Consider the following 13,990-nt stretch of genomic DNA (forward strand, 5'->3'; position numbering starts at 1 on the left):
TTTTTTTGTCCCTCTCTGCTATTATAGTTTTTCAAGATGGTGGAACGACATGGAAGCCTCCGTGGACCTACCCGTCCCATGTACATAAAGATAATAAATTCTTCGTTTACGAGGATAAGTCAGATCATTGGCAGAGGTATTTGTACACCATTGAGGACATATTTATGAATAAAAATATTGATTTTAGATAATAAAATACTTTAAAAACTACACTGTCCCTTTAAAAATATATCTAAATTGCGTCATATGCTCATTGACAAGTGCAGAACAATTAGTCCATGCGTTCATGACATCAAGACTAGCTTATTGTAATGCTATTATGGGTGGTTGCCCTGCACGCTTAATAAACAAATTACAGCTGGTCCAAAACGCAGCAGCTAGAGTTCTTACTAGAACCAGTATAGTACTAGACCATATTAGCCCAGTTCTGTCAACACTGCATTGGCTCACTATTAAACATTGTATACATTTTAAAATATTGCTGATTACTTACAATTTACAAAGCACTAAATGGTTTAGCTCCCCAGAACTTTAGCGAGCTCTTAACGCATTATAGACCTTCACGTCTATTGCGATCTCAAAATTCCGGCCAGTTGATAATACCTAGAATATCAAAATCGACTGCTGGCGGTAGATCCTTTTCCTATTTAGCACCTTTGGAACAGTCTTCCTAACATTGTCCGGGAAGCAGACACACTCTGTCAGTTCAAAGCTAGACTAAAAACACATCTCTTTGACCTAGCATACACAACACATTATAGACTTTTATAATTCAATGTTAGGCAGCATAGATTAGGTCAGCCGGAACCGGGAATACTTCCCATAAATCCTGATGTACTCGTTACATAAGAAGAATGCTGTCTACGCTAATATTAGTCTCTCTGTTTATCCTGAGGTTTACTGCAGTCCGCCGGATCCAGGCTGTATCCGGATCCAGGCTGTATCCAGATCTGATGAAGGACCTGCGCCTGGACGCGATGACAACGCAGTCCTGAAATGTCAACTAGTATCTCCTCTGTGAAGGCCTCCCCTCCCTTTACCTCTCTACAGATAAAGCATTGTCGGGATAATTCCGGTTCGCGTGGCTATGCAGAAGCGATAAATTCTGTATTATAAATTAAGGCCAGACAAGTAGTATGTTGAGGGTTGATTTGTAGGGAAGGACTACACGCCTACACACGTATTCAAACACGCATACCTATAGACTGAACTTGTTATGTGCATGTGCATGCCATCTGCGTTCTCACTGGTTCGCGTTTTTGAAGTTTGCGCAGAAAGAACTTAAGAGTTTTCTGTTAAAGCGGTGTCGTGTTAGCGGCCCCTAAGTTAATAACTAAAGATCATTGTGACGGAAGTGAATCAATCAAACTAACTTTAGCTGGACAATAACTTTATTCTAGAGCTGCTATAAAGCCAGAACAATCTGTTACTTTAATTTCCTATTATCAATGTAAAGCCGCTTTGGAACAATCTACATTGTTAAAAAACGCTATAAATGAAGATGACTTGACTTGACTTGACTGGGTGTTTGCTAATATTAAGATTCCACTACAACAATCATGAAATACTAGGGAAATATTACTCTGAGACTTGTTTAAAGTTTGACGAATCACCACAACATGATTTTGTTTTATTAAAAAGTTCAGAATAAAACAAAGACAAATTCCAAAGGCAAAAATAGCATAAATGCGTATTAGTCATCACCCGAAATGCAGACCAGAGAAGCAGGCAAGGAAGCCTTTTATACCATTCTCGTTATAGGGCCATCTTACAGCTATGGGCTATCATTATAGTGCAGCCATTCCCTTATAAGGTAAATAATTGGACTCATACTGGTCCTTATTTCACACAAGCTTGCAAAAAGCACATTCAAATACTTCTTCACACTTATTCTATGCAGCACAAGCATAAAAGCTTATTTAGTGGTTTTTCTATCAAAAGTTGAGACCCGCCTTTCACCTTTTACTGTTAGGGGCAAAAGATGTTGAACGTTTCTTTTCAAGGATGCATGGGGTTTCAACAACGGACATACTGTGAAACCTACGTACACATTATTTTTAAACAATGACCCTTCAGCTTGCAGTTCAAGCTTGTCTTGAAAATCAAAACATTTCACTATTTGGGCAGTCTAATTCAAATTCAGTCATAAAAGCTTTCACCGTTTTCTTTAACTTTTTACTCAATTTTTCAACTTGTATAATCCCTTTTATTAATTGTTGGCCTCGGTAGATCAGTCCATTTCGTGGAAGTCGCGTCTTAGCAGGAGGCCCTCGCAAGCGCTTTCTCTTCCTTCTCAGCTTTGCAGGCTTTCCTGGTGTGGTCTCTTTGCAGATATTCAACTAAAAGATTGTCCATAAATTTCCTGTCTGTCACATTATTATATTTTGTTTCAGGGGATTTATCAGGAGAATTCATCATTACAAGACAATAATTTATTACACTATATAAGAGAAAAACAAACAAAACAAATCGTCATGTACATACCTAGATGTGTAACTCTATGTAATCTTAAGAAAACTACTTGCCTAAATCGAATGCTCAGTATGAATAACAACCAGCTATGTAGTGCACGCCGCCTGTCTGTGTTCATTTATTCCTGCTCTTTCCAACAACAATGCACTTGATTTGTGATGAGCTCGTAATCACGACTTCAGTCAGTAGGAAATTTCTGATAGCACGTGAAGGCAGCATAAGTTCCTGAGATGGGTGGGCCACAAACTTTAAACATAGCGGAGGGGAGAACGATGAACGAGAAACGGCTGTTTTTATTTTATCAGTTTTTTCCCCAACCGTTACATCGCCTTGTCTTTTAAAGTAGTGCATATTTACATGTATGAATAATCATTTGAAGCATATTGTATGTGTTATACACAGTGAAAATAGCTTGTATTTGTCTGAAATTCCATAATCGTCAGCTGAATATAGCTATGGTTGTCAATGAATGAGGTTAAATTAGACTTTAATTATACTTTCCCAATTAATTGGCAATAATAAACCTGGTGTCCTCCATGGTTCCTGTTATTTCAGACAACGCAGCACTTGAATGTGACGTGCTCGTAATCACGCCTTCAGAAGTGGAAAATAGGAAATTTCTGATTGCACGTGAAGGCAGTAATGCTTATGTCTCATAAAGTTGCATTCATAATGCCGTTCAGACATGAATGCCCCATCAAATGCGGATTGTATCCAAATCCACTTGTTTAAAAGTCCCTAAATTACATTAACATTTACAAATATATAACTTTACTTTGCTAATAAACATCTAAATAACTACAGCTATGTATCAATCTATCTCTGCGAGAAGTTCTTCGTAAACGCATAAAAACAGCGCTCTGTCAGCAGGTATTTCATTGTGTTCACGCCATGTTGTAATTGAGATTTCAATTTGTAAAATTTGTAGAGCTCATAATTACAGCTTGTAAGGTGAGAATTTTCAGAGACCTTCTACTTGTACCACCTGACTGCTGCAGATTCATTTAGGCATTGATAGCAGGTGTTCGACATGAAGTTCGACATGTCAAAGTACCGTGAGAGCGATTTAAAAGCATATGGAGCCGTCTACTATCTAATCACTCTCGTGGTACTTTGCCATATACAGATCGGTCTGTGGAGTGCCACTTCAAGTTGAACAGACCTATTATCAACACCTAAATGAATCTGAAGCAGTCACGTGGTACAAGTAGAGGTCTCATCTCATCTCTCATCAGAAAATTCTCATCTTACGAGCTGTAATTGAGCTCTACAACCACGTGAAAGCAGTTGGTCATACACCAATGATAACTCCAGTAATAAGATGGAAAGATTTATCTTGAACTGTCATGGAAACTATGTATAAAAGTTAAAAGTTATTAATAAATTAAAAAGGAATGTATACCTGAATGAGATAATGCTGTAGCCACATTGGACCAGCGAATTGAAAAATGGATGAATAATTCAGCTGCGGGCGTCATCTTGTCAGACACGGGAATTCATTTGGTGTGCGACTTGCAGTGCATAATGGGTAATCTCTAGCCATTGAGCGTACATTGGTTGAACACACGTTATTGTGGAATTGAATGAGTGCACTCTATCCACTATGGTTTTGGACACCACTACAAATGGCTGTCCCTTCAAGTAGTGCCCTATTTAAGGGTATAAGGGGTGATTTCAGACACTTTTTGCCATAGAGACATCACATTTTCATTTCGACTACAATAATTACGACATGGCGTAAAATGCAGCATTAATCTAGACGGACAAAAACATTAATTCTGATTGCATGCCAGATGAGATGGACTCAGTAAATAAATAAAACAGTGAATACATCAAATCGCAATTACAATGCAAGCATATTCCAACAAATGTATGTGTACTAATATTCCTTTCTTTTCACTCTTTATTCTACTAAAAACAAACCTTTTAAAACTGTAGTTTATAGACTCGCCTGTCATTTGTTCTCCATTTGAAAACACTTTTTTGCACCCTTTTTTTGCACCCTTTCGGACCCCTTTATTTATTGATGTAGAAGCGTTTTATTTATGGAAGGAGGGAGTGAAATTACAGAATTTACAGTATAGAGAAAAGTGTTAACAGTTTTGTTCTGTTCAGTGCTGTTATAACTGTTGAAAACAAATAATATATCAGGTCTGTTTATTGGTTATTGGGCACATAAATATGCAAAAACTGTATTGGTTATAAAAAGTGTCGATAAATACATTTTTAATTTTCCCCCTCCCCAATTAGTTGTCTGATGGATGGACTGATAACAGGCTCAAAGTCTCGTTTCCTGCCCAGAAGCCAAAATGGCAAACTTCAACTCCAGCTGGATGCCTTCAAGTTCCACCAAGAGACGAGGCCAGAGGTGTATATAGTGTATTCCCATGAAAACATGTTCTCGAGCCCAAAACATTATAAAATGGTGATGGAGGGTTTGTTATTTTTGCTTATGTTAATAATATTGGATGGGAAAAAAAACTTGTACACATTGAATTCTGATTATTAATTCTTCAAATGAACATACTTCTCATTTTGTTGTGCAGATGTACATCACCTGTAATCTTCAAGCTTACCCTGTAATGGATGCAGTTAACCCCTTTCATAAAGCATGCTCTTTTATTGATGGAAGGTGTGAAGCTTTGCTTTCTTTTCTCTTTCTTTCCCATTTTTCTATTGTTTAGTAAAGTTTTACATTTAATCATTGATTCTCGCCATGCAAACTGTATTTTCTACAATATTATTTCTTTGGGGAACCAACCTCAAGTTTCTCTCACTCCCCTCTTTAATCTTTAAGCTGGAAGGCTGCAGATGGAGATGACTGGGCTTGTTACAGCTGCCAAGGAACAAAAGCGTATGCTCCATCCTTCCAATCCACACTGCAACAATCTCGGCCGCCACCTGCTCCCAGACCAGACCAGAACTCATCTTCCCCAAAGCCCAACAAATTCCAGCCCAGAATTCAAGAGGATTCTGGAAGTTATTTCAGTTCCTTGCTAACAGATAGTGAGCCTATTCCCTCTTGGAGGAACTTAATTCTCCCACAGGAGGAGGATGAGGGAACTGGTTCAGTGGGTAAGCACTCCCAGGTCTGGTGATTTTGTCTTGGTGTAATTTATCTTAAAGAGCAAGTCATTTAAACTGTATTTTAAAGCTGATATGCAGAGCCGGACAGTAACGGAGTACATTTACTTGAGTACAGTACTTAAGTACAATTTTGAGGGATCTGTACTTTACTCAAGTATCATTTTTGGGGAGTACTCATGACTTTACTCAAGTACATTTGAGAGGCAAATATTGTACTCTTTACTCCACTACATTTCTATCCATAACCGTGAGTACCCGTTACTACTTCTAAAAAAAAAAATCTCGGAAACCCTCAATTTGTTGGTTCCCTCTCAAACGTGATTGGATTGTGTAGGAGCCACTGATTGGGACAGCCTATCAGCAATCACCTTCAGCTTTCCACCAAAGTCAACTCCATTGTCAGATTTAGATAAGAGACGAAACCATGGACGAAACAATGGATGAAGACGCAGCAGGTCCATCCCGGGAATGTGCCAACCCATGGCCCCACCTCACCAGACTATTTCAATTTTCTGAACAAGTTAATGATAGTTAAGTGTTTGCTGTGTTTACCAATGTAAGCACTGTGGCAGTAGTAATGCAATATTTAAAAAATGTACTCTTGATACTCAAGTACTTTTAAAAACAAGTACTTTTACTTAAGTAGACATCTGACTGTAGTACTTTTACTTGTACTTGAGTAAAATTTAGCAAGGGGTATCTGTACTTTTACTCAAGTAATGAAGCTGTGTACTCTGTCCGCCTCTGCTGATATGTTGACGTTAAAACTGCAGATAAGCATATTTGCACTAACCATTTTGAAAAATGTGGCTCTGTGTCAATAGGGTGGGAACTGGAGAAAACAGTGGGTCCATTGGCCATCTTTCCAAAGAAAAGCAAAATGGGTTTTCTGGCTCCTCCTAGAGTGAAGGAAGGTGTTCCTCCTCTCCCTTCTCTCAGTAAAGATAAGAAACCAATGCCTCATAGTAGCCTATGGAAGAATGGTGTCACTGCTGAGATGGGTTTGTATTCAACACGTTACAATCTCTCTTTAATTGGGTCAAAAACTAGGACATACAGTAGTGTTTTTTTTTTGTTTTTTTTTTGGCACCGCCTTTGAAGTTACCTATGCCTACAATTGGGAAAATGTGAACTGATTGCAAACTGCTATTTAGGCAGTGGGCCTCATTCATGAAACATGAGCAGAATGAATTTGTATAAATTGTTTGTAAGGCCATTCTAATATAAATTTTTGGGTTCATGAATTTTTATTTTAAAAGCGTTAGTTGGTACCAAAATATTTACACCTGTTCCCATTTGCGTGTAAATGGTACATAAAATATCAATGTTTTGTTCTTTAGGCAAACTGATGACATTGCATTTTGATAACATTACTGTAAAATATAACAATTACTTAACTGAAATTCTTCACATTTAACTATTTGGTTATAATTGAAAAACTCCAAGTAGACAGTTTTCACCTATTATTATAGACTTATATTATTCTGAGCAGCAATACTATTTGTCGTCTGTATTTTTTGACTTAACAATTTTAATTGCCTAATTTTGTTAGACATTTGGCCAGTTTGGAGCCAAACCTGAGAAATCCCAGGAGATCCCACAGCATTCCTGTACGTGATTCACATTGTTTCATGGGCTGGGATCATTTTTGGAAAGTGTGCATGCATGCCTTTTTTAAAGGCACACTATGCAGTGTCCGTTTTTCTCAAACGGAGTACTTGTATTTAATGTTACTGTCGTAAATACCACTCACGCAAAGTTTTCGTTTTCTTCGTCGACTCTGCCATGATTCACGTCTGAAATGCATGCTAGTGTCTTCCATAGAGGCTGCTTCATATGTTGTTGATGTATGAAACGTCGTGCCATAAAGCAAGCCGTGATTCTCGTGAGATCAGTCGGGGCGCCACCTCTTAAACTTGCATTGCTGGTTTTGCCAGCGGTGTCCCCCCCCCCCACACACACTTTGCTATCGGGATGATTCGCCCTACTACGAGTTTGTTTACCATCAAAATGTTTTCGAACCGGTTATATTAAGGTACAAATCTTGCATAGTGTGCCTTTAAAAATTATTTTAATTCATTAACATAAACACAGTAATCTAAAGTTTACGAAACCTTTGTAGTAATCTTTGCATTATATGGACCAAAAACTGTCCTCCTGGATTTTCAAAGTTTCATAAATGAGGCCTTTTTTTTGTTTTTATATTTTCTTTTGGAACCTCTTCAGTATTAACATGGTAATTTAGTTAACAAAGGTTATGGCAGTTAAAATGCTTCTAACTGCTGATAACTGCAGCCTAAAATTAAGTCTCCAACAGAACAAGTGGGTGGTGTAACACCTTCACCCTCATGGGAACCGACTGAACAACCCAATATCACGGAAAGTGAACCAGAATCCAAGAAGCTGGAAGAGGATGATGAATATGACAGTGAAGATGAAGACCATGACAGTGAATTTGAAGATGAAGACCATGACGGTGAAGATGAAGACCATGACTATGAAGAGAGAAAAGGAGAGACAAAAGAGTCTGATCAAGTCATGTGGAAGACTAGAGTCTTGCCAGAAGAAGGTGCAAAACGGCATAGTATTTCTGTTTATTGAAGCATTGTTTGATGGGGTACTTATGTTTGTTCATGGAATAATTGATTTTAACTTGCAGATTTTAAGAAACTCTTCACAACTCATGCCTCTAAGAATGAGGAAGACTCTGGACTGCATACATTTGGTATAAGCCCTTCCCTACCAGAAGAGGAGCCAGCTGACATATATCACCCTCCTAAGGACTCCTGAACCAAAGGATATGAATGCTGACAAAGATGAAACGATCTCACTGAGGTGGAGGAAAATCTAGTTCACAAAGCACACAAGCAGGAAACAGGACATAAGAGTGGTTTCACCCTTTGCGCTGATTTAGTTTCAGAAATAAAAATATTTTTCACTGTCTTCATTCATTGTCGTTTTTTATATATATTATATTATATTATATATTATATTATATTTATTTTTTTTAAATGGAATAAAAGAATTGGAAATACTAATTTCATTTGATTGATTTCTATTTTTAAAATCGCTTAGATTAAAATGAAATCTACGAAGACCTTGTTTTAAATCCTGATACACCACAACTAAGGTTGGTGCAGCACATTAGATAAAGGTGGTGTTTAAATTAGATTCTGAAAATGTCTGTTAATTGCATTTATTGTTCAGGCTATTCTCAAAGGGAGTTGTTTTGGCGAAGAATGCCTGTGGTAGATATTCCATGGGTTATAGTAAAGACTGTCAAAGTCATTGTTCAAAAAAAAAGTTTTAATGGCAGTTCTCAACAAAAAGAATGATTAAGCAGTGTGTGTGTGTATATGTATGTATGTGTGTGTGTATATATATATATAAAAATGGCTGAGTTTGACAACATAAGTCATCAAAAGCATCTGCTCGCCTAAGGTGGCAGCATGATTTACTCAAAATAAAAATAGTTTGAGACCACAAACTACCCATAACACTGTAACCATGGCAATTATTGGTGCACTTGTTTTGGCCAGTGATTAATTTATTAACCTTACTTGCATATAAAAACACTAGCCTAACATGCCGCCGACGTAGGGCCTAAACCTACAGAAAGAGTCACAAAATTATTTTTATTTTTTTAAATTTTAGTGAATGAATTCAAAAGATTACTGGGTCGAATCAAAATTAATTATCAATTAAGAATCAATTAAGAACAACTGCGTAATTGAATAGATAGGCTCCCTTAAAATGCACCTAAATGAGAATTCTAATTTTCTGCTTTGCTTGTATGCAGGTTCTTCCGGTCACGATGATGCCATATGGAAAACTTATAGGGACAATTGTTATGTTAAGTATATGCGTTGCAGGCGCCATTCGTAATTTAAAGGAAGGTCCAATGATAGGACCAGATTCTAGACAGTACAAAGTCGTATCTTTACCGACTGAGGATCCTACAGATGATAGTACAGACGTGCCCTCCAGCAGAGTTGCACCTGCACAGGTGCTTTGCACTGAGCGAAGCATGATTGTGCTCATCAGAGCGGACCTTCACTCTAACGGCCGTCATGTCACTGCTGAAGAGTTTAGCCTCGGTCAACCATGCTCAACCAAGAGCTGCAAAGCCTCTCAGTACAGTGATACTGAATATGTGATTAAAGCAGATTTGCACCAGTGCGGCTCTGAATTATCGGTATGTAAGAGTTCTTTTGTTTGGTTTGGTTTTGTTGTGTTTTGATCCACATGTTCTTTTTTGAGGGCAATTAAGTTAAATATCATTGACAAGTCATCACTTTTATTTATGTAGCACTTTTTACAATACAGATTGTTTCAAAGCAGCACAATGATAACAGGAAAATAAAGCAACAAAGTTAGTTTCGGCTGTACTGCAGATCTAGAAGAAAATGGTGTCATAGTCCTGTTTAAGTAAGTTCAGTGATAGTTATTTTCTGTTGTAAAAAAGTTAGTTAATTAATTTCTCTATACTGCCTCTCTGGGTAAAACAGATGCCATCATCCAGCTCAGTTCAGTTCTCATATAATGGTGTCAATGCAGGCAAATCAATAATATTGTTGAATATTAAGTCAGCTTGTCAGTGTATGTCAAGAAAAGGACTGCATATTCGTATTTTAATATAATTAAATTTTTAGATTGATGGAGATAATTTGGTTTATTCAAACCAACTGATCTACACCCCTATGCAGAACAGCTTCGGTATTGTAAGGACAAGCACCGCTTCTATTCCTATTGAATGTCGCTACAAAAGGTATGGACTTTATCTGTATGGTTATAGTCATTTATACATTTTCAGTTCTGCTATCTTGCTGCCTTACTGTATATTTGCCACGATGTATATCTCAGGACCCACTTTGTAAGCAGTATTGATGTGAAGCCTTCCTGGCCTACCACATCAGCTCTGGAATTGATTGGTTTTTCCTTTCATCTTATGAATGGTATGTTTAGGATTAAATGCAATTTAAAAGTGGGTTTTTCCTGTTTTTATTTATTTATTAATTTATCTATTTATTTATTCCCCCCCCTTTCTTCTTTTTAGATGATTGGAGGACTAAAAGGTCATCCTATGTGTACCACCTTGGGGATGTGATGAATATTCAGGCTTCTTTCTTGATGGCTGAGCATGCTCCCTTCAGATTAGTAATGGACAGTTGCGTGGTCACTCTGGAGCCTAATGCCGCATCAGTGCCACGCTACGTGTTCGTTCAGAACCATGGGTCAGTCGGGATTTGGGATTCCAGTGCAGTTAAAAGATGATATAAGCAAATTTACACATCTTTGGCCTGTAAACCATTCTTTTCAATTAAATGTTGACTGAATAGTTCATTCATCATTGTTATATTTTTGGAATGGTTGCATCTGTTTGAATTTAACTGAATTGCACATGTACTTTGCAATATTACCACTCATGAGGTGCTGTAAAACTTAAGAAAAATCATCAGTGTGGCATGATGTTTTAATGACATGATTAACTAATATTTGTATTTATATGTTAACAAATTTAATTTCTATCCCTTATGTGGTAGATGTCTTGTCGACTCTAAAGTGCCAGACTCTAGTGCCCGTTTCATGCCCAGAAAATTAAATCATGTGCTTCAGATGCAGATGGATGCTTTCCGTTTCCACGAAGACCACCGAAATGCTGTGAGTCCTATATAAACTAAACATTTCACTCTTCAGTGTTATAGAACAGTGTTTTGAGAGAAGTACGACATATTTTTCCTGTTACTTTAGTTAGGACCTGTCCCTTCTCATTTGTAAGTTGCTTTGGATTAAAAAACAAGTATTCTAAATGAACACAAATTAATAAATGTTTATTCTATAGATCTATATTACATGCCAGCTGAAGATTGTTGAAATGGAGTTGAATATCATGAACAAGGCCTGTACCTATTCTGGAAACGGGTATAAGTGATTTGTATATGTCAACCTAAGGGTATAAGAAAACTAAAATTCAGAATTTGCATTAGATCACATCTCTGATATTTTATGTCTTCTGACTAAAGTTGACTTGTTGCTTTCTGAAGGTGGCTCAGTGTGGATGGTAAGGATGAGGTTTGTGAATGCTGTGAGAATACTTGTGATGTCATCAACCAGAAACATATTGGAAAATGGAGTAGACTACCAAAAAGGTCAGTCAGTAGAGGTAAGCTTTAACCTAGGCCACATCATGCCAACAAAAGACAGTACCATGTGTTGTATACAGTTTCTTCAGTTTTCTGTTGAGACCATTATAACTTCCAAGAAGCAGTGGAAGATGCACCTCTTTCTGCATACACTTTGCTAATCTACAACCATAACCATGGAAAACTCTTATTTTCTACATTTCACCCCTGCTCCTTGCTACCTTTCAATGAATTCTATGAATACCATTGGCTCTGACCATTTTTTTCTTTTCTTTTTTTTCTTTCAGATACAACAGAGTCCAACACAGTGTTGCTTGGTCCCATAACTGTTCTTGACTAAATTCTGTGCAATTCATGAAAAATAAAAATAGTTTGTCAATCTCTTTGCATTGTTTTAATAATTTAACTACTTCATTTGAAGATGTAGTGGTTCTGCAGAAGAGTCTACCACGGTCTCAAATAGGGTCTGTTTATAATTTGGGCTGGTCTGGATGCTCAAATCAAGCAAACAAAAACCGAGCAAACCATTTTCGTGCTGTCACAGAAACCAAATGGAGCCCCATTTTAAAAATCACTGAGATAAGGGCCAAAACATGTTTTAGAAGTTAGTTTTTATGATTTAATACATTATTATAAACCTATTTAAAGGTCTCTGCTAATGAACCATGTATGTGAATTTTTTTTTAAATGTTTTCAAAAATTTATATTATACAATTCATGGCTTAATTTGTCAACTCTGTCAGACACATTAAAAAGCATGCTATTGTAATTTGATCTATCCAACAAAAGTATAAAGTCTTCAGTTATGTAATAATGCTGTTCCATAAAGGAGTTAAGTGAAAAATGCATTCTCTACATATGGGTTATAATGAACAATCCAGTTCCTAAATACCTTAATTCTCTGTCCTCTTTTTAATATTAAACCTATATAACCAATGTTCATAGGTAAATCAGACATATATAGTTCAGTTGATGTTTTAATATTTTAACACAATAAATGTGAATATTGACGTTGTTAAATGGGTCATTGACAAAGCTTCAAAAAAGGTGTTCTTGATCTTTTCAAAACTGATGCAATGTAAATTTAAGATAACAAACCATAAAATATGTATTAAAATTGAATTCAAACTAAATAGGTTTTATAGAATAAAGTGATATGTCATGAATTTATCAAATTATTTTAAAAGGGACACAAAAATATGCAGAGTTGACAAACTGACGGTGTTGACAAGGGTGCAACTGAGGTTAGAATAACTGATTGACAAGACAAATTAATACAACAAATTAATTTTTAAACTAATATTTAATACAACAGTCCTTCCAGTGGTTTTCTTTTTTCCTTTTAGTGGTATAAGTACGTCTCATGCTGGGTCTCCAGTAGCTCACAGAATACAAGAAACTTATGAGTGTAATGGTAAGCATTATTATGTGCTGCCCTGTGGCAGTAACAGAAATGTACCCAATGTGAATCCAAAGGATGTGGAGCCTGTATTTAAACCGCATCAATTATGTACATTTTATTTGTGCCAACCTGCATGACTTAAGCAGTGGTAAACTGTCAATGAGCAAACCACCATAATTTTACAAATACTACTGTTTTTGTGTCATGGAATGTAGTTTTAAGTGTTTTTTAGGCGAGAATGTAGTTATTTAGACTTCAAATATGCGACTTGTATATAAACATATAGCGCATATTTAGGGCCCAAGCCCTGAAAGGGCAAAGGCCCTATTGTTTCCGGAAGGATTTTTTTTTTTTTTTTTTTTTGCATTTTTGTTTTTTGCCTTTTTGCCACTTTTGGGGCCCTTAACATGCTCAAAAACTCTTGAAATTTTGCACACACGTCAGAACCCGCGGCCATCAGGGCCGGACTGAAGCTGGTACCCGGGCGTGGCAGGGGGGCTCGACAGCGCCCCCTGGAATGGTGTCCGAAAACTTGGTCCATAAATCAAACACGCTTGCATGTAATAATATGAAACTCAGTACACATATAGATCTCATCGGGCCGAACAACTTTCGTGCTCTAAGTTTTACAAAAGCCCAACAGGAAGTCGGTTATTATACGTTGTTTGGAAAACGCATACAATGGAATGTGAAATACTCCTCCTAGGGAATTCATCCGATCGCCACCAAACTCGGTGTGAATGAAGTCAAGACATTGAGGATGAATTCTTGCGAACAGATTTTTGATATCTCGAACGGTTTGGCCGTGACGAGGAAACGAATTTATGGCGAATAATGGGACACAGGAAGTGTGTTATAACTTCTGCATACATTAACTGATCTTGAT

The 13,990-nt window shown here is 37.0% G+C and overlaps 2 protein-coding genes across 4 annotated transcripts in view; both read left to right on the forward strand.

Moving 5' to 3' along the window:
• The window catches only part of LOC311294153 (zona pellucida sperm-binding protein 3-like), a 76,495-nt gene extending 67,993 nt beyond the window's left edge, over window positions 1-8,502 (forward strand). The window contains exons 5-10 of one of the 2 annotated variants that reach the window (XM_084414861.1): window positions 4,723-4,897; window positions 5,019-5,104; window positions 5,270-5,547; window positions 6,384-6,560; window positions 7,877-8,128; window positions 8,219-8,502. In XM_084414861.1, coding sequence (XP_084270987.1) covers window positions 4,723-4,897; window positions 5,019-5,104; window positions 5,270-5,547; window positions 6,384-6,560; window positions 7,877-8,128; window positions 8,219-8,349 — 1,099 coding nt within the window. In that variant the 3' untranslated portion in view covers window positions 8,350-8,502. The remainder of the gene's footprint in view (window positions 1-4,722; window positions 4,898-5,018; window positions 5,105-5,269; window positions 5,548-6,383; window positions 6,561-7,876; window positions 8,129-8,218) is intronic. The other variant, XM_084414862.1, reaches the window with a different exon arrangement.
• Window positions 8,503-9,342: 840 nt separating this feature from the next.
• On the forward strand, window positions 9,343-12,095 carry LOC311294334 (zona pellucida sperm-binding protein 3-like). Of its 2 annotated transcripts, none has more exons than XR_014628042.1 (8): window positions 9,343-9,754; window positions 10,212-10,327; window positions 10,423-10,514; window positions 10,616-10,793; window positions 11,103-11,220; window positions 11,402-11,458; window positions 11,604-11,722; window positions 11,990-12,079. XR_014628042.1 is itself a non-coding variant. In XM_084415142.1 (8 exons), the coding sequence occupies exons 1-8, from the start codon at window positions 9,353-9,355 to the stop codon at window positions 12,040-12,042; spliced, it is 1,158 nt and encodes a 385-aa protein (XP_084271268.1). In that variant the 5' UTR covers window positions 9,343-9,352; the 3' UTR covers window positions 12,043-12,095. The 2 variants fall into 2 exon arrangements, 1 of the variants encoding a protein (XP_084271268.1); XM_084415142.1 differs by having other exon boundaries at window positions 11,402-11,481; window positions 11,990-12,095.
• Window positions 12,096-13,990: the final 1,895 nt, after the last annotated feature.

The sequence above is a fragment of the Rutilus rutilus genome, assembly GCF_951802725.1.
Source record: "Rutilus rutilus genome assembly, chromosome: 7".
In the NCBI taxonomy this organism is placed as follows: Eukaryota; Metazoa; Chordata; class Actinopteri; order Cypriniformes; family Leuciscidae; genus Rutilus; species Rutilus rutilus.